The sequence below is a fragment of the Akebia trifoliata genome, chromosome 13, assembly GCF_017979445.1.
Source record: "Akebia trifoliata isolate Shusen 1 chromosome 13, ASM1797944v1, whole genome shotgun sequence".
Taxonomy (NCBI): Eukaryota; Viridiplantae; Streptophyta; class Magnoliopsida; order Ranunculales; family Lardizabalaceae; genus Akebia; species Akebia trifoliata.
In genome coordinates, this window is record NC_141387.1 from 6,543,667 (window position 1) to 6,571,596 (window position 27,930).

The 27,930-nt window shown below is 33.9% G+C and overlaps 4 protein-coding genes across 11 annotated transcripts in view; all 4 read right to left on the minus strand.

The window, feature by feature from the left end:
• The window catches only part of LOC147387590 (disease resistance RPP13-like protein 4), a 76,753-nt gene that overhangs the window by 27,290 nt on the left and 21,533 nt on the right, over positions 1-27,930 (minus strand). The gene's annotated exons all lie outside the window — the stretch shown is intronic.
• LOC147387591 (disease resistance RPP13-like protein 4) lies at positions 52-737 on the minus strand. Its single transcript, XM_086421609.1, has 2 exons — positions 323-737; positions 52-242 (listed from the first exon to the last, which is right to left on the minus strand). Exons 1-2 carry the CDS (start codon positions 735-737, stop codon positions 52-54), a joined length of 606 nt encoding a protein of 201 aa, XP_086277735.1.
• Positions 3,949-9,478, minus strand: LOC147387592 (uncharacterized). 8 transcript variants are annotated; one of them, XR_015171526.1, is made up of 6 exons: positions 8,979-9,478; positions 8,568-8,704; positions 8,145-8,202; positions 6,428-6,769; positions 4,233-4,655; positions 3,949-4,116 (listed from the first exon to the last, which is right to left on the minus strand). XR_015171526.1 is itself a non-coding variant. In XM_086421754.1 (5 exons), exons 2-5 carry the CDS (start codon positions 8,694-8,696, stop codon positions 4,318-4,320), a joined length of 549 nt encoding a protein of 182 aa, XP_086277880.1. In that variant the 5' UTR covers positions 8,697-8,704; positions 8,979-9,478; the 3' UTR covers positions 3,949-4,317. The 8 variants fall into 8 exon arrangements, 4 of the variants coding, with proteins under 4 accessions (XP_086277880.1, XP_086277879.1, XP_086277882.1 ...); XR_015171527.1 differs by having other exon boundaries at positions 3,950-4,116; positions 4,233-4,337; XR_015171528.1 differs by having other exon boundaries at positions 3,949-5,282; positions 6,428-6,786.
• LOC147387593 (nicotianamine aminotransferase 1-like) lies at positions 17,028-24,146 on the minus strand. Its single transcript, XM_086421374.1, has 7 exons — positions 23,750-24,146; positions 19,020-19,359; positions 18,716-18,934; positions 18,557-18,616; positions 18,016-18,171; positions 17,843-17,936; positions 17,028-17,412 (listed from the first exon to the last, which is right to left on the minus strand). The coding sequence occupies exons 1-7, from the start codon at positions 24,037-24,039 to the stop codon at positions 17,294-17,296; spliced, it is 1,278 nt and encodes a 425-aa protein (XP_086277500.1). The 5' UTR covers positions 24,040-24,146; the 3' UTR covers positions 17,028-17,293.

Consider the following 27,930-nt stretch of genomic DNA (forward strand, 5'->3'; position numbering starts at 1 on the left):
TGAACAAACCCCTCACCAATCCAACCAAAAATAACTTCATTATCATATATTTCATAATCTTCTGGATATGCTGCAAAATATAACATACAAGGCTTCAAATGTGCTGGAAGCTCTTCGTAGCTTAACTGTAGTGGAGAGGACATTAGCACGTCTTGGACTGCCAACTCTTGCTTTAGATGCATATATATTCGCCTCCACTCGTGGATAGAGTCTCCTTTCCCTAGCATCACTCCACCAATGACCTTGATTGCCAGAGGAAGTCCTTTACATTTAGAAACTATCTCTCGGCCGATATGCTCTATTTTTGGATTTGGACACTGACCTCCATTGTTTGCAAATGCTATTTTAGTGAATAATGACCAATCGTCTCCATTGGAAATAACTTTTCGGCGATGTATGTGGTTTTCAATGGCTCCCATTGATTGAGTCACTGACTCATTCCTTGTCGTAACAACAACACAACCACCCTTGTTTGTTTGAGACAAAACAGACTTCAAGCTCTTCCACCACAACTCCTCGTGAATTCCCCAGACATCATCCATGATAATCAAGTACCTCTTCCCATCCAACTGCTTAAGAAGCTCTTCCAATAGTCCACTGACATCAATGTTTGGTAATTTCTTGTCCGGATTCAATTTTCCCAAAAGATTTTTGATTAATTCATCATATTTGAATGTCTGGGAAACTATTGCAAGCAAGACTTGATCGAAGGAACCCTTCACACATTGATCATTCATTATCTTTTGAGCAAGGGTTGTTTTGCCTATCCCGCGCACAAGTCGCCATTTTGATGCTCACAGCTTCTACTTCTATTGAGGACTCTGTTTTTGGGGTTTTAACTTATGGGGTTTGCGAGGAGACCCGGTTGCTTGTCCCGACAAATGCCCGAGTTGACTCGTTTTATTTAAATAAGGTCATTATTTATTTATGAGAGATTCTATTATCACACCAACTTGTGCTAACACCACCACAATTCATTGGTAAATCTCCAAAGAACATGGTTTTAAAACTAGTTTTAGTGTCTCATCTCGTCGACGAATGAGACCAAGACGTCCAAATGAGTTTTCAGATATGTTTTAGCATTTCGTTCATTTGACTTGTCTATCCATCTCATAGTAAAGAAACATTTATTATATAAAAGATTAATATATCATTAACTTTTTCATTAAAAAATAAAATGCAGAGGGATATTGTTGAAAAGTGGATGTGGTGAACAATGTTAACGTCCCCATGAACTCTTGGACGTTAACATTCCCCATTATTTAATATAACTACATACTTATAAAATATATTCAAATCATTTTGGACCTATTTGATTCGTTTAATCCAAGCTCAGCCTCTTAGGGCAGAGAAAACCATGGAAAAAAGTAACTCAATGGAGAGTCTAGATTTTATACACCATAAGAGGTGAGTTAAAACCCCTCTCCCACACCTCAGGTCTTACTACATAGATATCAAGGCTGAGTTTGGTATGTCGTAAAAGGTTGTAAAATGCAATACTTTGTGTTTACGACCTTTTGCAATTACTGCCTTTTACAAGCATTTATTATCTTTTAATGCTCATTTGTTTGATCAAGTTCAAAGAAGAAAAAAACAATATCCAACTAAGTCAACTTTTTTTCTTTTCTTTGATAATGCAGGGTATCCCACATCCCTCTTGGGATCGGACTAGTCCTGTGGTGACACGCCCTAACTTCATAAAAGTTTCTCAATGTGGATTAGGGTAACTCCGAAAACCAACCCAGTTTCAAACACACAACCAAAGGGAGCAAATCCTTTAGTCCAATTTTTGAAAATCACATATTTAATATTTTTTCACATAAATTAATTAGCTTTTAGGACTTTAAGTATAAATATTTGTGATCTATATAAAAAAAAAATGACATTTAGCATGAAAAATCCATAATTTTATGGAAATGGCTAAAAAGGGTCACTTTATTTTTAATACTCAAATTAGGGCTATTTGCTACAATAATTCATATTTTTTTATAAAAATATCATCATTTACAATTTCTCTAATAAACCCTTAAAAATAAACTTCTAAATTGTAATTTCCTCCCTTTCAACATTTTATACCATCAAAATAGAGAGAGATATGTTCTCTCTATCAAAACCTATCAAAAATCATTGGAGTTCACCAAAGAGGCTATAGATTTGAGGAACAATAATGAACCTTATAGATCTCCTTTATTTCTTTCATTTTTAAAATCATTTACGTATACTTATAATCTTAATATATTTCTCGTCCATAGTTATAAAAATGAAAAACGCGAAAAAAAAAATTTATTTCACCAAATTTTTATGATTTTATTCATAAAATTTATCCAGTGTTGAACCTTGACGCGATGCTGGAATATATTATAGCGTCGAGACTCAACGATACCTATTGTCGAATCTCGATAAAATTGTCTAACAAAAGTTTCTCTAAGTGAAAAATGTTCACAATGTAGAACCTCAACAATAAGTACCATTGAGCGTCGACTCTATAACACATTGCAACGTCGAGGTTTGAAACTGGGTAAATTTTATGAACAAAACCTTAAAAATTCTATGAAATAAAAAATGAAAAATTGCTATCCCATTTAGATAATTATGGACGAGAAATATATCAAGATTATAAGAATATATAAATGATTTAAAAAAAAATGATAAAAATAGAAGAGAAATTGATTGCCTTTGGTGGAAATCTTCAACAGACAGGGAATCGAACACAAGAGTGCGTAGATCTACAAGGTTCACTATAGTTCCTCAAATCTAGGGCCTACTTGATAGAGAATGGATCTCTCTCTCTCTTTCAATGGTATAAAATATTGAGAAGGAGAAAGTTAACAATTTAAAAAATTATTTTTTAAGAGTTTATTACATAAGTTATAGGTGAGAGTATTTTTATCCAAAAACATGAGTTACTGTAGCAATAGCCCTATTTTGAGTAGTAAAAAAAAAATGGTCATTTTTTATCATTATCATAAACCATGCTAAATGTCCATAAAAAAAAATCTCTTAATATAACTTAGAACATCATAAACTATTGTTATTTAAATATAAACATATTTAACTATCATAATAGAAGGTAGAGTAATAGAGGGTTGTTAACAACAAATTTTCTTCCAAAAATGTCCCCACACCACAATACATTTAACCGTACTAATTATTTAGATCCTCCTGGTCAAAATTAATAAATGGCAAATGCACTCCCATAACCATCTTAGTTAATGCATTGGAATTAACATTTTAGTCTTTAATATTACAATACGATAAGGAAATAATTATTATTTAAATATAATTACATATTTATAAAATTTATTCAAATCAATTTGGACCGGTTTGATTTGTCTAATCTGAGTTATAAGTTTCGGAATAAGCTGATTTTTCAGTGAGGATGATCTCTATAGTGAAGAGATCATCCTCACCAAAAATCATCACAATTCGAAACTTCTAACCCAATCAAAAGTGATTTGCAAAAAATGAATGGTCTACGATTCTTCAACTTGCAAACATGGGGTTAGAAGTTTCAAAATGGGCCAATTTTTTGTAAGGATAATCTCCTCACCATAGAGATCATACTCACAAAACAAAAAAAACAAAAATTCAGCCCATTCCGAAACTTCTAACCCATAAGACAAAACACTTTGGCTATATATCAAATGGTTTTGTTATTCTACGGAATTTGAATGCATCTTCTATGAGAAGTCAATGATGAGTCAGAGTCACTTGTGTTTTTATTTTTTTATAACAAAGGGTAACCCACACACACTACGTCATAATGCGTCAAAAACGACTGCCCTTACAGTCGCAAAAAGAGTCGTTTTAAAAGGAGTGGTTTTTCAAAAACGACTGTCCAAGACAGTCGGAAAAAAAACGACTGTCAAAGACAGTCGGGAAAAACGACAGTGAAATAAGGATTTAGCGACGGTCGACGACCGTCACTATAGGGTTTTTTTTTATAAAAAAAAATATTTTACATCTGCCCCCCTTCACATGTTGCTAAATATTGGAGATACCCCTATGTTTTGACATTGATGACCTAGACCCCAACTAACAATATGAAAAGACCCAAATGCCCCTCGTCTTCAACTTTCATAAATGTAACTAAAACTCAATAATGATCTCCGACTCCTGTTTCAAATCAACACCCACATCCAGTTTAAACTAAAAATCGCAAAGAATAATTCTGAAATAGACACAGATAAAACAGAAATCATAAAGAAAAAGAAAAAAAATAGCAACCGAACTTTTAGCCTCTTCAATGAGTAATAAGATTCTCCCATCAGAATACAAAGTCACCTTAGTGGGGCCCCTAGAATTCCCATACAATCATTACATTCTCTCCAAAGGAACTGCAACAAGAAGAAGATGCCAGTTTGCCATAAAATCTTCCCTTCAAGGGAGAACCCACTAACTAATTCATAGTTTCAAACCACATAGAAATATTTTTCAGAAATTAAATTCAAAATGGTGAGACAGAGTGACAGACAAGAAAGACAATAGAGAAAAAGGAAATTAAGTGTATCTTCACACACAACACATAACTTGGGGGCAGGGGATATCACACAAGAATTGCTAGTAATGCTAGGAGGGAGCCAACAACCCCAAGATTGCAAGGCAGAGCCTCATCCAATTCATCTATGAACCCTCTTTTGCTTGCAAAATTAATCCTGGCACATATGGTTTGCACTTTCACAAGGAATCAAAGAAAGTGAACTTAATGCTATTATGCCTAACATGCTTCAAGAAGTGAAACCAACTCTATCTTACATAGTCCAATGATATATTTAGCATATAAAATAGCAATGGATGCTATGCTACAAGTCATAAAAGAAACCTTTATTATGTTGATAATTGAGAAGGAAAAAACAAAAGATAAAATATACTAGGGGAAGGAACTCCCCAATACTTAAGGAGGACATATCTTCTCATTTGTGTTTGGTCCTCTCGATCTATTTGTTTGAAGTTTAACTCGTCTTTAATAGATTAATGGGCTCAATTATGGATCAATGCATGTCTTGGATCACTTGGATGTATTTGAATAGGAGGTTTTATAAAATGAAATTCAGTCCCCAATCATATCTGGGATGCCTATTCCAAATCCACTTGGATTTCACTCTTTTGCCCCGAAACACTTACACATACTTACATACTCACTTGGGATGGTTTTGTGTTGGTGGTATTGATGCTCCAGTTTGCAGGGAAGTGTTGACATATTTGTATATAAAGTCCCTTCCGAGGACAAATGCTTCTTTGCCATTCAAGAACATTGATAAACTACATTCAGCTGACTGATCCTAAAATACACTACCAAGTAAATGAAATCTGTGGGATGTGGGAATATTAATATCATATACCTTGTAATGAAATTTCTAATATAGTGAGAATATTTTGGACAGCAAGGTTGTTTCATAATTAATCTTTTTTCAAGATTGATGACAATCTATAACAATCAAATACCAGAAAATACTGCAAAACAGCTATAGATATAACAATACATACATTTATAGTCCTGAGAACAAAGTTATCAAAGATGGGTAACCTCAACAAGAAGTAAAATTTCATTTGCATTATTTACTGAAGGAAAAAACTTATGAACAATTAATCTAAGAGAAAGACTACAATTGGTATTTATTCAAAATATAAAACTATACACAAAGAGTAACAATTTACTTCATGTCTATAAACTAAAATCATCCACAACAGGAACCCAACCTAGTTTTGTGACCCATCACTATGGTTCAATGGGAAAAACAAGTTGTGGGAATGATTGTTTAAACACTAGTAACAGTTAGAATATCTTTGTTCTAATTAACTCATTTTTGGTTGTTTGACAGACTAGCGTTGACCCTGTAAGATAGTAGGATGAGAATATTTTTTCTCTTAATGAATCTTTAACTTATTTAGTTGAAGTTTTACGACAAGGAAAACTTCTGATTGATTTACCTATTTGAGTGTGGAAGTCAGGCTGCTACCCATGGGGGTTATACACTCCCCTAGAGCACTCATGAATCTGGGATAAGGCGCGTGGCCATAAATGTGCTAGCTTGTAAAAGAACACTAAGTACTTGTAAAAACTATTGTGTGTGCTGTTTTTCCAGTTTCTTAAATAGGGTCCTTAGTTCAAGACTAAATGTCACTAAGCACCATGATGAGCATTGAAATGCTTACACTACGTGAAGGTTCATGGGGTGGTATTAGCAAAAGTTGATGCGGCAATAGAAGCTCTCTTTTGGGATAAGGCTTTGATAACGATGATGATTAAGGATGACAAAAAAATACGAAGTGTCAAAGAGTAAGGAATAGCGTTTGAAGTTAGCACAACCAACACATAATTCTATGCGAGTAGGTTCAACCTAAAAGTACACAGTAAAATAATCTAATGCCAAACACAATGAAGTAAATATTTTTCAGTAATTAATGTGACACAAATGCATGTTACCTTTTACTTGCTTCCTTGATTGGCGAAGAACATCCAAGACTGATTCAGTTGATTGCTTCTTTTTATGATTATCAGAGCTTCTCTTTTTGGTATTTGCAGACCCACTCTTTGAAATTGAAGATTGTATCTTTCTAAACAATGCAATTATCTCCTCCTGATCAGATAAGTTGGAGGATTCACCATCAGATGATTGAGGACTTCTCTGATTTTTATCCCCCTTCGCTTTTCTACTGGAGACATTGTTTCTTTGAGGAAGACGCTCTCTTCCATTTCCTTCATATCTTATGCCCCACAAAGGTGATTTGAATAGGACACTCTGACAAGCAAAGGGTGAAGTCCCATCTGCCAAGTTCAATAAGCTGCATCAAAAAATGATCCCTCTGTTTATACTGGAATTACAATTTAAGTCTAGTGCCAAGCAGCTAAGAAGCATGAAACAAACGTAAATATGTAAGTGTGCCTTTTCTAGGTGGGATCATGATTCAACATACAATTCTATTTAGGAATGTTTTGGCTAAAATGTATCAATATGAAACAATCAAGTTTGTAGAAGCATGCATGCCCATACATAATAAAGGGTTGGGATCACGAGACAATGTTATTTTGACAACATGTCCGATATGGGTTAGAAGTTTTGGAAGGACTGATTTTTTGCAAGGATGATCTCTATGAAACAATCAAGTTTGTATCCAAATTTCTTCTATTACTACCAACCAAGCGTGCCAAACTGCCAGCTAGCCTAGGTAGCTCCCAGGCCATAATCATGCCATTAAAAAAACCTTTTCTAAGTCCATTTTTTTTAAAAACAGATTTTATTAAGTTAAAACACATTTTTTAACTTTATTTTTGCACAAAAAACATTTTTTGAATATGTAGCAAGTTTTGTCTCAGAATGTAATAATATGCTTCAGTTGACTGGAATACCGAAACTAGACGATATTTTAAACGATGGGTGGCATAGAATTCTTATAATTATTTCAAATTCTAGGCTCCTAATACATGATAATTCAGGTAGATGGTATCTCAATAATTTAGAGTAAAATGGCTTCAATTATTTTTTGCAAGTTCTCCCCAAGTTTTGCATAGCTTCTATGAACACTGTCGAACATAATGTAAGCTCACATCCATGACAGTAAAAGTCCTACCTCCAGACAACTCAGTACCTTTGTTTCGGAAATGAACACGGAAGAAAAAAACCCAAACTCAGCCAATCCCAGTCTAGGCCAACCTACACCTTGGTTGAACTCAGTGGTCTAAGATGACTAGCAGCGGTAAGTGTGATTGAAGTGACCATTAGTCTATTATGAAACTACCTCCACCAAGAACACGTTGACAAAACTTGCTACATATTCAAAAAATGTTTTTACTCTAAACTAACCTTAACAAATACAACGGAATAAAAATAGGAATCCACCAATTAATCTAAAATTTCAACTTCATTCAAGGTATAGTACTCAAATTTATTACCCATTTTTGTTCTGTTTTTAGGGGTACAATTTCATATTTAGATTTCAGCTATATATATGTATGCTTTATAGATTCCTATGACAAAAATTAAGGGCTTTGACCCCAAGTAAGAAGAGACAACATATAAATTTTCTTTTTAAGTGCTTTTGTTTTCTTTATGCTTCATTATGTGATTTCTAAGGAAATAATCAGCTTTACTCGGAACGCAAAGTTGTAAAGGGTCTGAAATTATCTTATAAAGCCCACATACCTGTATATACTTTTAACAATCTTTCATCCTTCATAAGTGCAAACATCAATTCCAATTCCTACGGTGATCCATTGAAAAAAAATCACAAAGTAAGCCCATTATCAATTTCAATTGAAGATTAGGGACATTAATACAAGTACTAGGAGAAACACAAGTGGTCTTGGTTTATAAACCATAAATAAAGTACATATTTTTATACATATACAATTAATAATCCCCTCTTTTAGGATTCTTAACCAACATTACTGATAAGCACTGGAGAGCAAACATATATCAAAAATATTAATATGATGTTGGAGTTGTGCACAAAAGCAAACAAAACTCTAGGACTCACAACGCTAAATATTTCACTAAACAACTTGTACATTCTTCAACCTTAGAAGTCATGCAATGTAATACTATTCTAGGGAAGGAAGTACTGACCTCATTGCAATGACTTTGTAGCCATTGATGGAAGACTGAATGTTTAAAGAGATTTATCACAGCACGAATGCCAGTTAAACAGTTTGTTGTCAATGCCGGAGCTGTTGTAAGTTTGTTCATTGTATCCATCAAGATATCTGGTAAGATCGTATAACCTCTACATTAACTATTAAACACAAAAAATAGAGCTGTGATGACTGATGACAGACACATGAAACACCAGAAACTATAAGCACCACAGCAACTAATCGGGCTGAGAGTCCCAAAATTACAAAATATTCAACAAGACAAGCTTCAATTCAAAGTTATATTCCAGGAAAAGCATCAGATCCAATATTAGTTAGCAGAAAACATTTGAAACCCTAAATTAATTAAGGAAAATCTGAGATTCAATAAAAAACTTTAACATACCTGAAGATTCGATCACAAATCAAGTAAAGGGAGGGAGATCGAACAAAGCCCTAAAACTTTCAATCAAACGCCGATCGATTCTGTCCTAAAGCTTGCAAATCGAAATCTGATTGCGTCTTCAAAATCATAGATCTGTGAGTAAGAGATCGAGCGAAGATCTTTCGATCAAACTCCGATCAATCTCTTTCCAAAAAAAACAAAAATCCCATCGATTTACTTTCCAAAATGAAAAAAAAATTGATCGATTCTGAGAGAGAGAGAGAAAGAGAGAGGGAATCGAGTGAGAGAGAGAGAAACGCTAGATCAACTTAGAGAGTTGATCTTCTAGATCGAAACTTAGAGAGTTGATTCGAGAGAGATTCGAGAGAGAGATCCGAGATGAGCGACGGATTTAAGAGGTTATCCAGTTTTTGCGAGAAGAGCGACGGATTTAGAACAGTCGCGTGAGACTGAGAGGAGAGAGAGACGAGTACAGAGTGAGAGTGAGAGTGAGAGATGAGACAATGGCGGAAGTCGGGGCTCTGTGGAAATTTTTTAGAATGGCTATCGGCACCCCAATTTTTACTTATTACCCCTTAGTTGACTGAAACGACGCTTAAGCGACAGTCAAAAACTGTCGCAATTAACGACGGTCTTTAGCAGTCGTTTTTAGCGCAATTCTGCCGCCCCAATTAACACAATATGACGTAGTGACACTTTTTGAGATGGGAATAGTTCCTATAATCGCACATATGTACCTTACGAAAGTTTTTCAACTTGCAACAAGGCAAATACGGAGACCACCAAATTTTGAAGACACGACAATAGGGACTAAACCCTTGTCGCTAATTTTATCGCTAAGGCAACCCCCTAAGGGGGTTCTCGAGCCACTTGTTACTTCTACTCATTTTTGGCTTCCACAAAATTGAGAAGTGCTTTTCATATCTTCATCTAATCTTAATTGTACAAGTAAAGACCTTTTAGGGAACCAAAAACATGAGAAGCACCGCACTTTGAGTCCATTCCCAAACTCTAGCTACCATTATAATATTGATTTTGCAGATTCCTTCATGTTTATGGGGATGCATTAAAATGCTCTAAATGCTTCTTCTTCTTTTTTCTTTTTTCTTTTTTTCTTTTTGAGTAAATGTCATTGTAACCATAGTAACAAAGTTCGATTCGGTAATTTTTTGATGGGGCTTCAATTGGGTTAAATTTGAAAAAGTTAAGTGAAAAAGTTGGCAAAATTTTGGAAATTATACAAAATATTTCATTGGATTTCTTACCTAAACTTATCATCTTCAATCTCTCAATAAAACTTGTCTTCTTCTTAATGAGTCGTTGATTAATTCGTTGAATTAATAGGTTAACTCTTAATTCAGAGAATTTTATGATTTTTTTTTTTAATTTTGTGACTATGATTGTAACCACCCCAAGTTCCTAAATTACCTTTCCTCCACCCCAAGACTGCAAAGATACTCAAATGTTTTTTTTTTTTTTTACTTTATTAAAAAATAGAAAAATTTAAGGTATTTAATGGGTAAGAAAAGAATAGTTCTCTTAAGCAACATGGCGCGCAATAATAGTCGTTGACCATGATTTGATGGGTGTAAACCAAAATGAGACCGATCGATATTATATGGCGTTAACTGTCTTTAAGTTTTGCTGCTTCTCACTGTTTTTGTGTGTACAAGAGCTATAGAGATTTGGCTAAATATAGCATATCTAAACCAAAAATTTCTAAATGTTCATGTTATTAATCTGTCAAAACTACCATTTTATAAACCTCACCCTCGGGAGTAGATCCTCTGTAGCTGAGAAATGGTGTAGCTCTCTATAGCTCTTGCTCTACAGTTCATAATACATCACATTTAACAAAAATAACAACATATAGATGTAACTGTCTTTGATAATATGGCACACTTCTCAATTGTTGAAAATTACTATAGAGAGATACAAGAGAAATGTGTTATAGAGGATCTGCTCCCCCTCACCCTCTTTCTATTATTGAATGTTATATATTTGGTTCAATGTATGTTGCAACTATCAATAGTGAAACATTTTGATATGCTGTATATTATTTTCAATCTCCTATTGAATGTTAGATGTTTGTTTCATATATATTACAAATAAAATTAAAGGAATTATTTTTTGATAATCGGGTATCCTTGTAAATATTGGACCGGGTCCGTATCTAGACTTTTGCTTAGTCCATGTACCGTAGTCTTGTCCAAGGACTAGTTCCAGGGCATGTGCAATGCTACACATCACATGCACCAGGTAAATAAGGGTGCACCCTCGCGGGTGGCCCCTTAGGAATTAATACTCATACTGGGTATTGAACTCACAACCTATAGGCATTAACCATTTATCGATCCAAAATTGTCGTTGAGCATGAAAAGGAATTATTTTTTAGGAAAGATTTGACAACTACTCAAAATCTTTCCAAAATCTCATATTAAATATTATATTTTTTTATTTAATGTATAATATTTGACAATTCATAAAATCTTTCAAAGGTCTTTCTGAATTAATGTATCATATCTTTGTTGCATCTCGACTTAATGAAATCCCTCCCACTTCGTCCATTGTAGTGTGTATAGTATCTTTGATTAGGGTACAATTATGTCTTTTTTCCATCTATCTGTCATTGTTTTATGTTATTTTACATTCATGGTGTACTTTTACATATCAATCCATATCCTAGTCATTGTTCCTAGCATTTCCATTAATCTAAAATTTTTCGATAAACTATACCCCAAGACTGAGACCATTTTTTATACAAAGAAAATAGAGACATTTGTGATTTCTTAGACACATGAAATAGATTCACATATCAAATATTGGTATGTTTAATGAAAAACGCTGGTGAGGCTTGAAAGCGCCTTTGATCCGCGGGTTGTGGATCCACTTTTTTGGGTTACGGAATCGCCACCTAGTAATTATGGCCTAGGAACCTAAGCATGACTCTAAACAGATGAATGAAACTAATCTACGAAAAAGAAACTACAGGTCCGGGGATCACGTTACGGGGTTGGAAGGTGTTAAGCACCAATCCCGCCCAGTGAATGTCGGTCTCTACTATTCCCAAAAATATACATTGCAAAAATAACCTAAAAAAAATATACATAATTTACCTGGGTGACTATGACAATTGGTTCCCTCAGAGCTGGCGGAAAACGTCCTTGTGTGAGTTTTTTTATTTTTTTCTCCATCACTAGATCCATTTCTGATCTCCAACACAAAGTATTCTCCTCATAGATTTGAGTATTTTCTGATTTTTTTGGTATTTTGAGGGGTTCTGAGTATTTTTAAATGGTTTCTAGGTATTTTTTTAGCAAAAACTGGGGTTTGGATGTTAGGTAGGAAGTTGGGACTTCGAATTTAGGATTTTGGGAAGGCAGGAGGGTGTTTTTAACCTATTTTTCCTAGGGTTTCTCTTGACCTACGAGTTTGGGTAGTGGAGGCTCCTATTTATAGATTTTTTTGGAAGTTTTTTAGTTTGACTAAATCTCTTTTAGATAAGGTAAATTAGGATTTAATTAAGATTTTGAATTAGGGTTTGGAATTAGGATTTCCATTTTTACGTACAATGAAAAAATATTTTTTAGTTTTTTTGAAAAAATCACTCTGATTATATCTTTAATTCTTTGGGCCCCTAGATGGAGGGGTCTTTTAATAAATATCAAGTGAGCTCCATTTAAACAAGTGGGTTACCACTTAAAATTTGGCCCGTAGGCTTAATTAATTGATTTTATTTGTTTAAAATTTTAAATTTAATTTATTAAGGTTTCACTTTACGTTCATTAATATTTTAATTATTAATTTCAAAAGTTTGAATTTTTAGGGTTAGAAAATTACTGTTTTACCCTCAAAGAGGGCTTTTGCATTTCGAAGTTGTTTTTCGATGTTTTGGGATGTTTTAAAATCAATTTTTCGTAAAGAATTTAATAGGAGTATCAATTTGTGTCATTTATGGGTTTTTAGAGTGAAATGGTCATAGACCCTATGAGGGGTATTTTCGTAATTTTGTTGAATTGGTGAAAATTGGTGAAAATTGACGAAACAATTTATTTGATTTTTATTTGTTATTTTATATGTTCAACAAGATTTTCCTAAGCGTAATGTAGGCTCTAGGGATGTTTTGATGATAGGGGTATTTTGGTTAATTTGATCATTTTTTAATGATTTTTCACGTAAAACTTCTTTTTGTCTCACAATGATGATTTCTATGTTTTTAGGTCATATTTTTCTATTGTAACGTGATTTCTAAAGTTTTGTTTGCTTGAAATACTTAATCCGAATTTCTGAAACATATCTAATAACAAATAAAAATATTGGAATATTCATCCATCATTGGGAACCGTTGCAATCGGGTTGACGAGTTGATTAATCAGACGAGTGCAAAAATAGGGTGTCTATAAGGCTATGTCAATTCCTTATAGAACAAAATACAATCTACGATGGTGGTTCTCAGGTCTTTATTGAATGTTAATTATAAGAGCAAAGACAACTCTACTCTTTGAACCCGTCCCGTACACTACCATAGTAACTTTAAGAGATATTTAAGAAAAAATGAACAACTTCTGACCAATTTACGATTCCGGTTTACTGTTCATTTTAATTACCAAAATGTGAATGATAACGAATTCGAAAATTTTTAAAGTGACTATTTTGCAGGTTTGAAGTGACAATATTTCATTTTAAACCTATGAAATAGTCACTTCATTCTTAATTATATTTCAACGAAAACATGATTGTTCACGTTTTGGTAAATTAAAATGAACAGTGAGTCGAAATCGTAAATAACTCATTTTCAGCTCACGAAATGGTAATTCACCCTAACTTTAAAATTGCACATTCCTTCATGTTTATGGGTCTGCAAATAAATGGTAAGAAGGCAATTTTTGTCCATTGGTGTCATTGGACCACTCCATAGTCCCTACTTACCTTCCCTCAACCCATAGACTGAAAATATACTCAAATACCCATTTACTTCATTGCAAGAATAGAAAATTTTATGATAGGGGTAATTATAGAAAAAATATTAATTTAAAAAATATTTATAAAAAAAGAATCAAATTTTTTAAATTTAACAAAAGTAACTCAAATCGGCACTTTAAGTGCCGGATTTTATATTTTATTAATTAATTAAAAAAATGATACTTAAAGTATCGATTTTTTAAATAAAAACACAACAGGATTTATATATATTGTCGTTTTCTTAATATGTTCGTTTTGTAGTCGTTGTGAAAAAATGGCACTTCAAGTGCCATTTTTTCATTCTTTTCAATTTTTCTGACCGTTGAGTTCTATATATATGCATATTACTCTCTTATTATTCTCACAATTTTCTCATTATTTTCACTCCTATGATATTTCATAATTCAATTAAATTGAAGATGTTTTCAAGAGTAATTATTTGTCGATATGGAGATTACATTAAAGATATCATGTATATTGGTGGAAATATACGATTTTTATCGACTTCATCACAAATTACATATTCGGAATTACAAGCTCTTATTCTTTCGATTTGCAATATTCGATTACAATTTTTGAAAAAAAATAGAGATTTGGTATATTAATTGCAAAAGATTTTGGTAATATTTTATGATTTATCATATCTTTCTCTATTAGAAGAATGCTCAGGTGCGTCGCACTAAATTGTGCTTACTCTTTTACTGTTGAGGATCTTTGGGCCCTCCAAGTTTTGGTAAATATTTTAGACACTCTTTACATTTTCAAACCGATTACATGTTCCTTGAATTCAATCTCTCTTATTTATTAATAAAAATGACCTAAGAACCCTTGATTTTTCGTCCCAAAACTAGTCATCTTCAAACTCTTGAACGAGGATGATGATTAGGGCATTGTGGCCACTTTTCATTAATTTATAAGAAAAGATCAAGTATCTAAATATTTACCCCAAACTTCGATGGGCCACGTGTCCTCCGGGGGGGGGGAAGTAGGCACGTCTTTCCTACAAGGAAGCGTCACGATAGCTTTCCTCTCTTTATTAGTAGTTTCATTTTATTGGGGGGGGGGGGGGGGAAGTAGGCACGTCTTTCCTGCAAGGGAGCGTCACGATAGCTTTCCTCTCTTTATTAGTAGTTTCATTTTATTTTGTTTGTAACATTGAACCAAACAATAACATACATGCTCTAGATGGATTAATATGATGAACATACTCCCCATTAATTCTTAAAAGTGCTCCTTCATCCTCCTCACAATGAGGTATACATATCTAACATGAATACTCATTCATAATTTGAGTATCAATCAGACACAGATAAAAAGTTAGACAAATGTATAGTCGAATACGGATTTATCATACAAGATCGAAAAAAAAAAAAATCAAATACAAATACGAATATATGCCTTATCCAACCCGTTGTCAATCATAATTTTATTAAAATCATTAGTTTGAAAAATTAGAATTTTTATAATTTTCTCTCAAAACCCTCAAGGTCTCTCTTAATTTGCTAAACAAATAACATAACCGGGAGTGTGTGAACATTACCGTTATAGATTTTAGCCACCATTGGTCGGTTCAAAAGTTTGACAGCTGTTGACAAGTGGACAATACACAGTAAGACAAACAACGAAGATAACAATATTTCATTAGCCGGGGAAAAGGATTCCCTCACGAGGCTATAGTATAAAATTGAAGTTATTTAGACATATATACCCCTAATATTGTACTATATCCCTGGACCGTGGTATTGTTTGAGAAATAAATAGAAAATGACCAAAATACCCTCATCGTCGTTGGCTTGTTGAAAGACCTTAGGAAAAACTATGGTGCCAAAATCACCACTTTTCCTCCAACCAATTGGCTTATCTAATTGAAAAAAATAATAATAATAGAGATGCTACTGTCACACAAATTCCTATATAAATCACCAAAGAAATGCACACAGTTGGTGTGGCAATAGTAACTCTAAAAAAATATTGAAATCTTACAATGCGCATTGTTAATGTACTTGCTACCCACAAAGAAACAAAGAGCGACACAGTTCAGTTCAATTCAAATTTGATATTTTATAGCATAGGGGCTAATACGTCGAAAATCTTATGAACAATGAGAAAAAAAAATTCCAACTACGAAAATTATAGGGGACTATATTGGCACGAGGAGAGCTACAACAACATTTATTCAATCACCTACAGCCCACATATTCTTAGGATAGCACATACAACCATTGGGCTAGGAATCATACCGAATAACAATAAAATAAAATAATCAATTAACTGATCTATATTGATGATTCTTTGTTGGTTGACTTAATTAGTATTTTTCTAACTACAGATATTAGAAGAACATAACATATTCTAAATCAACGAGAATAAAATAGATGAATTTTTTAACCCAAATGATTTCTCAAAATAAATCGAAGAGCATAGAAAATAATGTATTGAGGAAGATTTTGGTGGTTTTGGGGGGAGGTGAGGTGTGTTCAAGAATTGCCAAATAAAATCAAACCTTTTATCCTAAAGATTGAAAAGGGGATTAGTTACAATGGGTGTACCAAACATTCACAGTTATAAAAGGTAGGAGAGGTGATCCTCCACGTATTTGTTGCTCTCACTCAGACCAATTAGATGTTGTGAGCTTCAAAGGAACCGAGGCGACTCCATGAAAATTCCCTCATGGAGCAGAAGACGGGCAATGGGGGGCTAGCTATGATGATTTCAGCTATTGGAATGGGTGGTATTGGGAATATTTATTCTTTGTCTCAAAATTTATGGGAAAATGTGGAAGAGAAGTTTTGGCTTCATGTTTATAGGTGGTCTTTTCTAGGAAGGTCTTCTCATATATGAGCTATGCCCATGAATGTTGTACTTTATTTTTGTGCAATAAAATTCCATTTTTTGTTTGCTTAGAAAAGGGAAATATTACACACCAGGGCAGTTGATATAAATTTTAGGCACTAAAATAGTTCTTAAAGTATCAAATATTTATTTTAAGCTCTTACTAGAGTGCTCTCAAGTGTAGTAGCAAATTTCTCCAAAAGCTGTTCAAAAGAAACTAACATGTCTTCCACATTTATCTATCATAAACCAATATATCAAATAGTCATTTCATTTCATATCAAAAAGCCCTCTTATTTGTTCAAGGAAACCCCAAGGATAGAACAGTATCACATAAACTTTAATTGAGAAACAGAAACAAGCAAAGCTCGGAGATCCAACACGCAGTTGAAGACCACCGTCGTTCGCGATTGCGAACATTGATGCATAACTTTTATTCATAAACAAGCAAAGCAAAGAGATCCAACGCGCAATTGAAGAACACCGTCCAATTGAATGACACAACTGGTTGGCATTTCTCTTTACTGTTGCTTGGCACGCCTCTTGCAGAACGATTTTATCCTTCTGAGACCCTCTTTAAGTGAAGATGGATCGATGGCAAAAGTTACGCGGAGCCAATTTTTCAGTCCCACCACCGTTCCTGCAAGAATGCCAATCCTCATGGTTAAAACCAGTCAATCTCAAGTAGACAACCTCGCAAACTCACCCCTCTCCAACCATTAGGCCAAAATGAAAATAAACAAAAATAAATAAATAAAATGGTTGTAGTGATTTTTCAAGAGAGATTCTATTGCCATACCAACTTTTGCTGACGCCACCCCAATTCATATGTAAATCATCAAAGAATTAGAACAAATCTTGGGGTGCCGTTAGCAAAAGTTGGTGTGGCAATAGCAGCTCTCTTGTTTAAACTTAAAAAATTTGTGTACCACATTACTATCAAAATCATCAGAGACCTCAATCCAAGCAGTTGTGATCATGGTTGAAAATGATGTCTTAAATCACATTATCATTGTGAAATAATGTGTTATTGACTGATAATTAAAAGTTAGTATTGTTTAAACTCTCACCAGGCAGAACAATCACAGATTCCTCTTTGGCCAGCTTAAGACAAAAATCCATATCATCATTGATGTCTTCCAAAAGTGATTCATTCAGCTTTACCTGCATTGAAAACATAAGATCATTTTCGTGAACACGCACATTTCAAGAACAGAGAACACCAAATCTTACAAACCCTCACCATTACAAACATGGATCCTTCTGGTTTGTGAGGACAAGTAATCCACTTCATCTCCTTAATTTCATCATAGCAAATGTCTGCAGATAGCCTCAGCAAATTAACAATCTTGTTGAAGAAATCATCTTTCGTTTTCTCAATGATTTGTGGAACTGCACCCTGACGTACCAAAAACATTGTTAAAACACGGAATCAAAGAAAATAAATGGAAGGTCTCATACTGCTCGATGACAGGAGAAATTAACAATGACAGATACATTCAGATACTCACATCTATCAATCCTATGTTGCATGATATGGGTACAGGTGCCAGTAGTCTAACACAATTGTAGTGTTAGGTTTGGGTAACCTGGAAAAGAGGATTTGCAGATTTGATGGTGTATTCAAACAATATAATCCTGACCTATAGAATTTATTATTATTTTTTCTTTTATCTGATATGTGCACAAATAATTTACCTGTTTAGAAGAATCCATGCAACGTAGCACACTAGTATTTAAGTATAAATCCTTCTCAAAACAAACAAATAAAGATAATTAAAGACCTGAACGAAGGTTGCAGGGTCACAGGAGATATTGAGAAAAGCTGTAATGCATTCGACAATCTGAAAGAGAACAAAGAGTGAAGATAAGTTAGGATTGACCAAAGTTAGATAGGTAAGAATTAATGATACATAAGAAAGCAAGACACGCGGAATAAGAACCTTCATTTCTTTTAGGAAACCATTGGGGTCACTTGTAACAATCCAACCAAGTTGCCAACCAGGCACTATCCATCTCTTGGATATAGACCCGAGAGTTAGGACAGGAACTATTGAGCCAAATACTCCCATCGGCACAAATGGGTTACTTCCAAAGGTGAGATGATCATAAACTTCATCAGCAATTACAAGAATTCCAAGCTTTCTTGCAGTCTCAGCAACCTAAATGCAATGTAACAACAATCCGTTAGAACACGTCATGCAAAATAATAATAATAGAAGCCAGATCTTTAAAGAGCTCACTCACCTCCTTCAAATGTTGATATGTAAAAACATTCCCACAAGGATTTCCGGGATTTATAACAACCATTGCAACAGTATTCTTATCAGCAAGAGCTTTGACGGCATCAAGGTCGACCTCCCAACCCTTGTCGGGGAGAAGATCAAAATGCCTAACTTCGAGATTGCTAAAAGATGCACGGGCTTCATAATATGGGAAACCAGGCCTTGGAAGTAAGATATTTGCACCAGGACAAGCTAGGACAGACAGTACAACCTCGATTGCTTGCTTGCAACCAACAGTGAGAAAAACATCATCGTCTGATAGCTTATATGGAAGATCACGAGACAGATATTCCGCTACAGCTCTGTTTGAAAGGAATTTATAAATAACAAAATTAGATTTTTGAAAGAAAAAAAATTGTAAACAATTGACCAACTTGAGTATGCATCCACTACCAATCTTGCACACCTCCTTGAATAAGAATGCACCAAGATGTATGATGAGGTGTTCATGTAAATCATTCCTTAGCCTACCCACCCCATCTTCAAAAAGCAAACATACCCTAGAGGCTACACAACTTCAATGGCAAGGAAGCACACGGGATGCTTTAAATATCATGGGGTTAGTGGGCCCAATTGAATATGCTACAATGCATTTTCAAAGAAAGAACATCATGTTATGATATTATGTTAATTAAATTTCATAGTGTGTGTACCTCTAATGACGTCTCAATATATGTGCTTCACTAACTTTCTTAATGTGAGGACCTTGTATCAAACTTGTTCTCTTCATCTGAACATGGTTTTAAATTTCAGTCAAAAGGATGCTTAACGGGTCCCCATCGTGGTTTCTTAATATTTTCTTTCTAAAATATTAATGTGAGGACCTTGTATCAAACTTGTTCTCTTCATCTGAACATGGTTTTAAATTTCAGTCAAAGGGATGCTTAACGGGTCCCCATCATTTTCAAGCTCTTCGACCGAATCAAACTAATTTTATTCTTTTAACCTCATTTTCAATCCATCAATTTGAACATCATCTTAATCCTTTGTAGAAAATCCTAGAATTTTCTAACAAAAAATCTCATCTTTTACTTCAAAATTATTATCTCGTCCTTTAGATATAAAGAACTAAGTAGATTAATCTTAAGATTGAAGATGACTGCTTTGATAAGAGATACCATTGACATGTGTCTTCTCTCATAGACTAACAAGAAATGATCTAAATACCCTTTGCTTCAACCTCTACAAAAAGACACATGAATGTTCAATCATCTTCAAGCTCTTCAATCTTAACTATAGTTTGCCCCCCTAGAAGAAAATCAGGACTTTGCCCCTAAGTTTGCTTGTGCCGCATCCTCTTTGGTTAAAGAGGGTAAAAGTGAAAAAATAATAAGTTGGAGAGAAAATATAATAAAGTGGATTAAAGAGGTAAAAGAGGAAAGATAATAAAATTAGAGAGATATTATTGAAAAAGATAGAGACAATAAAATTGAAGGAACTAATGAGGAAAGACAATAAAGTGGAGTAGTGTGGACCCCACTCCACTGTAATTGGAGTGAGAAGTTTATGTGCCTCACAAAACTACAACTAGAGTGAGACCCACTGTTGTGTTTTATTATATCTATTTATACAATAAAACACAACGATGGACCCCACTTCAACTAAAGTTTTGTGGAGTATGAAGATTGAGAAAAAGAAGTGGGATCCACACAACCCCACTTTATTACCTTTCCTCTCCCCCTCTTTCAACTTTATTGTGTGGACCCCCCCTCCTTTATCTCAATCTTTATACTCCACAAAACTACAACTAAAGTAGGACCCATTGTTATGTTTTATTATATCTATCGATATAATAAAACACAAAGGTGGACCCCACTTCAATTACAGTTTGGAAAGTGAAGATCGAGAAAAATGATGGGATCCACACAACCCCACTTTATTGCATTTCCACTTCTCCCACTCAACTTTATTGTTTTCCCTCCATTTTTCAATAAGAAACGTACTCAAGGACGATTGCCCTAAGTTTGCTCGTGCCGCATCCTCTTTGGGGTTAAAGGGGGTAAAAGTGAAAAAATAATAAATTGGAGAGAAAAGATAATAAAGTAGGTTCAAGAGGAAAGATAATAAAATTAGAGGGATATTATTGAAAAAGATAGAGACAATATAATTGAAGGGACTGATGAGGAAAGACAATAAAGTGGGGTAATGTGGACCCCACTCCACTGTAATTGGAGTAAGAAGTTTATGCCTCACAAAACTATAACTAGAGTGGGACCTACTTTTGTGTTTTATTATATCTATTTATACAATAAAATACAACGGTGGACCCCACTTCAACTAAAGTTTTATGGAGTATGAAGATTGAGAAAAATGAGTGGGGTCCACACAACCCCACTTTATTGCCTTTCCCTTCTCCCCTTTCAACTTTATTGTGTGGACCCCCGTCCTTTATCTCAATCTTTATATTCCACAAAACTACAATTAAAGTGGGACCCATTGATATGTTTTATTATATCTATCGATATAATAAAACACAAATGTAGACTCCACTTCAACTAAAGTTTTATGGAATATGAAGATTGAGAAAAATGAGTGGGGTCCACACAACCCCAATTTATTACCTTTCCTCTTCTCCCCTTTCAACTTTATTGTGTGGACCCCCCTCATTTATCTCAATCTTTATACTCCGAAAAACTACAAGTAAAGTGGGACCTATTGATATGTTTTATTATATCTATCGATATAATAAGACACAAAAGTTAACCCCACTTCAACTACAGTTTTGTGGAGTATGAAAATTAAGAAAAATGATAGGGTTTACACAATCCCACTTTATTGCTTACCCTCCCCTTTTCAATTAGAAACGTACTCAGGGACAGTTGCCCCTAAGTTTGCTTGTGCCACATCCTCTTTGGGGTTAAGGAGGGTAAAAGTGAAAAAATAATAAGTTGGAGAGAAAATATAATAAAGTGGGTTAAAGAGGACAGACAATAAAATTATAGGGATATTATTGAACAAGATAGAGACAATAAAATTGAAGGGACTGATGAGAAAAGAGAATAAAGTGGGGTAGTGTGGACCCCACTCCACTGTAATTGGAGTGAGAAGTTTATGCCTCACAAAACTATAACTAGAGTAGGGCCCACTATTGTGTTTTATTATATCTATTTATACAATAAAACACAACGGTGGACCCTACTTCAACTAAAGTTTTGTGGAGTATGAAGATTGAGAAAAAGGAGCGGAATCCACACAACCCCACTTTATTGTCATTCCTTTTCTCCCCTTTCAACTTTATTGTGTGAACCCCCCTCCTTTATCTTAATCTTTATACTCCACAAAACTATAACTAAAGTGCGACCCATTAATATGTTTTAATATATCTATTGATATGATAAAACACAAAGGTGGACCCATTTCAACTATAGTTTTGTGGAGTATGAAAATTGAGAAAAATGATGGGGTCCACACAATCCCACTTTATTGCCTTTCCACTTCTCTCCCTTCAACTTTATTGTTTCCTCTCCCCTTTTCAATAAGAAACATACTCAAGGACAGTTGTCCCTCATCTTTTGTCTTCTTCTTCTTCTAATTCTCAAGAATACCCTCAACTTCATTAACTTTTCTCTTCTACCCCTTTCCAAAACACCTCTACAACTTTCAATATTATTATTTTTTTCCTTTTTTAATAGTACCCTTCCAAATTTTATTTTTTTTCCTTTTCAATAAGAAACGTACTCGAGGACGGTTGTCCCTCCTCTTTTGTATTCTTCTTCCCTTCCCAAGAATACCTCAAATTTTATTAACTTTTCTCTTCTACCCTTTTTCCAAAATACTCCTACAACTTTCAATATTCTTTTTTCCTTTTTCAATAATACACTTCCAAATTTATTATTTTTTCCTCTTTCACCCCCTAAATCCAAATAGGATAGGTACTGCCGCACAGGCAATACAATAAAATGCAAATGTGAGTCCCACTCTTGCTACAGTTTTGGGGGGGTAGGAGAAACAAACGTCTCACTCCAGTGGGTCCACAGTACCCACTTTATTGCCTTTCCTCTTTATCCCTTCCAACTTTATTGTCTATGTACTAGGACGCACAAGTCAATTTTTAGAACGAGATTTAGTGTGCATTTGGTAACACTTCTGATGTCTCAATGGAGGTGGTCCACTTTTAAAATTCAGACTTTAGAAACTTTATTTCCGTTTGTTTTGGTTCAAATTTCAAACTTTAGAACCAAAATTCAAAAGTTTTGAACCAGCGATGGAGGGATGCTGGATGAAACTTCTGAAGTTTGATTTCTAGTTTCAGACTTCAGATGTTTCCGGGCTCTTGACTCCAGTCTTCCGAAGTGTTACCAAACATAACAACGTTTGGATAGAGCTTCTTGACGACTTATGTTCCTGCAGTGAGCTAGGAAACGTTTGGATAGGTTTTTTGCTCTTGCGCGGAGAGGAGAGATTGAATTTCTGCTGTTGCGTGGAGAGGTGTATCCACACAGGGCCTATACCTCTCGTTCATTTTTGAAATTTTTAGACGAGACTGTCTCAAACATATCCGGAAAACTCGTCTGACACGACTCAGTATCGGCGGGTATGGACGAGACGAGACGTGAAACAGAGTTTTAAAACCATGACTCGATCTCCACCATACAGAATTACAGGTATGAGATAACAAAGCGAAATTGAGAACCAACACTCTCTCCCTCTGCAAAATTAAAATAAATTAATAAATAAAAACCCTAATTTTACCTTCTCGCGGGAAGAACACCAACAGTAGGGGAATAACCATTGAAGTCAGCAGATCGAACAGCATCGATGATTGCGTCTTCGGCCATATGAGTAGTTCGAAAGCAGGGGAATGCAGAGGGATCTCCACGTCCAAGAGGAATCTTCGTTCTCTCATCTGATGGATCCACAGATGCCATTAGTTTGTTGAGAACCTCTCTAATGGTGAGAGAACCAGCCATGTTAATCTTCTCATTCGCTCTGAAACACCATACATCTTCTCTGCTCTCTCCATTAATCCCTCCGTTCACCATCTCTCTCTCTCACAGTTCTTCCTGGAATTATGGGTCTGGTTTTCATACAGGGTTAAAGAGTGAGCTTCCAACCTCCTGTAAGAGCCCTTGAACCACTCGTCGACAAACCACATATAAGAGAAGAGAAACTGATGATTCCTCACAAAATGGTTAGAAAAGAAACTGATGTTCATCATTTTTTTTACAAACCCCTCCATATTTTGGTGAATATTTGATATACCCTCCTATGTTTTGAAATAGATGATATACTCCTTGACGTTTATCTTTACTCATAGATGAATTAAAATGACCTCACTACCCTCATCCAAATCTATTATATAAAACACTGTTTTACACCCATAAAGACAACGACTGAAATTGTGTGTTAGATTTCTAGTTTTTGGGTTTAGGGTTTTATACAAGCTTAATCATAATTATAAACAACTAATGAAATTGTTTGAACATGTGATATAATGTTTGGCAAAGTTGAGACAATAATTTTAACCAAATTTATGTAATGTTTGAAGAGTGTTTTAATCTTTAATTGGGGTGTGATAATTAATTTCAAAAATTAGGGTGTAATAAGTAAAATATGGGGTGCCAATTGAAGCTCTCTAAGTTAAACAAAGGTATAATGTTTCTTATTTATTGTGTACATTTTTAATATTATTTATAAGTAATAACATGTAATTTAATTTTAAATTTTCTTGATTTAGCCAACAATTTTCGAATTCTTTTTCAAAACTTTTTTCCTTGTCAAAAGATTCTCCAATCCCAAGTTTTCGACCATGTTTCACATTTATCACTACCATTGACTCACAATAGAGGAGGGGACATAAATTAAAGTACATAAACATCTCTCCAATTCAATGGATTTTTCAAATTCTCTTTTTTACGAGAGTAGCTTAATGATTTTTCTTTCTACTCTTCATTCAATTATTTGAATGATCAACATTTATGTTAGAACATGTTAAAGTTGTTTTTTAGTAGAATAGTCATTTTAATTTTTTTTTGATAGTGGGAAGAGTATAATAAAAAATAAAAAAGGAAAGGAAAATATACCCCACTAGGAACACAATGGGGGTATTTTCCCTATTTAATGGAACAAAAGGTGGATTAATTAATGAAAAAAAATATTACAAATGGTTTAATCATGAACCACTAACTGACTTATAGTGCACCACAGAAAGGTTCCACAAATTTTGAAACGTGGTAGACTTGCAAGAACACTTTTTTCTAAAGATTGGTTTTTGGATTTTGTTTAGTTATGATATGTGAAGTCATAATAATATTAAATTGTCTCCATTTTACAAATGATACAACTTATAAACCAAAAAATTGATGGGTACATCTTTTTTTTTTTTGGTAAATAACTAAAATAAGGTAAAATATTTTAATATTAAAATAAAAATCTATTTTTTAAAAAATTACCAAAAACGAATTACGTTGTTGAACAGTCCAATATTTTAATAACTTGCTAGACTGTTCAACATTTTAAATGAAGGCTAAATTGTTGGGTTGTTAAGAGCAAGATTAAACACTGGACAGTCCAATGTTTTAATCTTCTGAAGGGGATTTTTGGTAAAATAATGTAATTTAACACATTAAAATGTTGGACAGTCTAACGAGTTACTAAAACATTGGATTGTCCATCGACTTAATTTTTTTTGGGTAGTTTTTAAAGATAATAGATATTTTTTTATAATATTAAAATATTTAACCCTCTTTTAACAATTTGCCATTTTTTTTTTGTCTTTTTTTTTTTTTAAATAAAACAAGAGAGCTTAAACAGCCCCCCAACTGCTAGATTCATAAGGGCAAAGCCACATTACATCCCCTAACTAATATGATTACAAATAGCAGGGTCTAAGATGGTACTATCAAAAGATTTGACAACCCGGAGACATATTCAAAGAGGCCAGAAGATCAACATCTTTATTAGCAGTTAAGAGAGAGAGAGAGAGAGAGACATTAGAATCAATCTGACTTGAAACATGCCATCATGGTAAATTAAAAAAATTTTAAAAAAAAAAACCTTTATAACATACCAAACAATGAATAGTATGTTGGGTGTAGTAGCCATTCTCTTTTTTCAATAGTCATACTCATTTTTGTTGTTGGTGTTTTACTTAATTAGAAAGCTATTTGAATTCTATTGTTGTGTTTGGATTAAAAGAAATAGAGAGGAGAAGAGAAGAGAAAATAAATGAGTTTCTCTCCATTTTTCTTGTTCGGATTGTTAAGTGGGGAAATAAGATAAAAGAATTGGAGAGAAGAAGAGAGAGAAAAAAAAAAAAAAGGGTGAGTTTTCTTTCTCTTCAAAAGTGGAGAGAAGATGAGAAAAATCCATTTAAACAGCATAGGTGCATCTGCAAAAATACTCTAACGTTCAAGTCAGTTGAATTAACTAGGTAAATTTTTTAATTTAACATTTTGTATACCTTTTCACTCTTTTTTCATCCCAATTTATGATCACTTTCACACAATAAATTTGGTGATTATTTTCCTTCATTTCAGTCCTCATTCATGCAAAAATAGTTCCCTACGTAACCCAACAACAAATAGGAACACCATATAATTCTACAAAAATCTTTAGAATTGTTTCATGGGTCATTGTGTTCCAAGAACAATTGAAAGAGGTTTCAAGCCCTTTTCGAGTTGCCAACCAATGTGTCCAATGTTGGACTCGATTTACATTTACTCCCATTCGTGGAGGTGGTTATGTTGGAATTTAGAGAGTTAACTTTAAAAATCCTTTAATATTCAATGGATTTAAACCATAAGATAAATCAATCCCAACTTTTTTGCTTTATAATTTATGTTTTTTTACTTTTGCTTTATCCTTTAAGTTTTAGTTGTTAGTATTGATTTTGTCTTATGTAATTTTAGTCCCACGTCGATTGAAGAAGAGTTAATTTGTAATTTTTAAATATTTGTATTTCTAATAACTTTAAAGTTGATAGAAGTTGTGGGTGGCTCTCTCACGTACACGGGGGCTCAATAGGAAAATCTAAGGTTCTAATTGGGATTTGGATCCATCGGTCCGAAAACCTTAATACGCATGTACGCACAGGGGGGTGTAAAATCTCAGATTTATACTTCACATACAATATGAAAAGGTTTGTAGCTGTTCTAAACGCACAATTTTAGTTATACCTTCTTGGAAACATGGTTGTTGTATCTTGGAGAACAAACACTTACAGACTGTGGTATCGTAGTCAGGGCGAATTTTGTTTTAAGACAGTTCTTTGTGTATGTCTTAACCATTAAATTTAGGTGATGTTTTTTTTTGTTACATTCAATTCAAAAATCAGAAATTATTTCAAATATCTTCTTTCTCTTTCCATAAGAAATTAGTACAAAATTAAATTAATAGATTCCAAAGAATTCTAAATGTTTATATCATATCTCAAAGTGAGATGTGTCACTATTTCATTGTATAACAAATTACCCTGCCAGCCATATTGTAGCGTGTATTATATAAGACCTTTAAATAATAATAAAAATACATGGTTTAGAGGGATTTACTTGGGAATAAGAGATGATTACGGTATGAGAGTGATAGGGTCAAGTGGGAAATTATTTGTGAGTCTGAATTCCATTAGCTTAACCATATTTAAATCAAAAGTTGCAGCACTCATATAATGCTGTAAAGAATGCAACTTTTTAATATTGTAACAATAGTTGTTGTCGTAGGGGGAGGAGTAGGTACGATGGAAAGTAAATCCACTAAAACTTTCTTCTTAAGAGGGAATGTGCTCCAAATTACTAAAGAATAATGTTGAAGTGACCTCAGGCTGTAACCTCATATTATACTTCTTGACATGAAAGTGTATTGGAACCATATATGCTTTTTTCATCTAGACACGAGTCAAAAATCATCTATGGTTCCTATCCACCTTCATGTCAAGA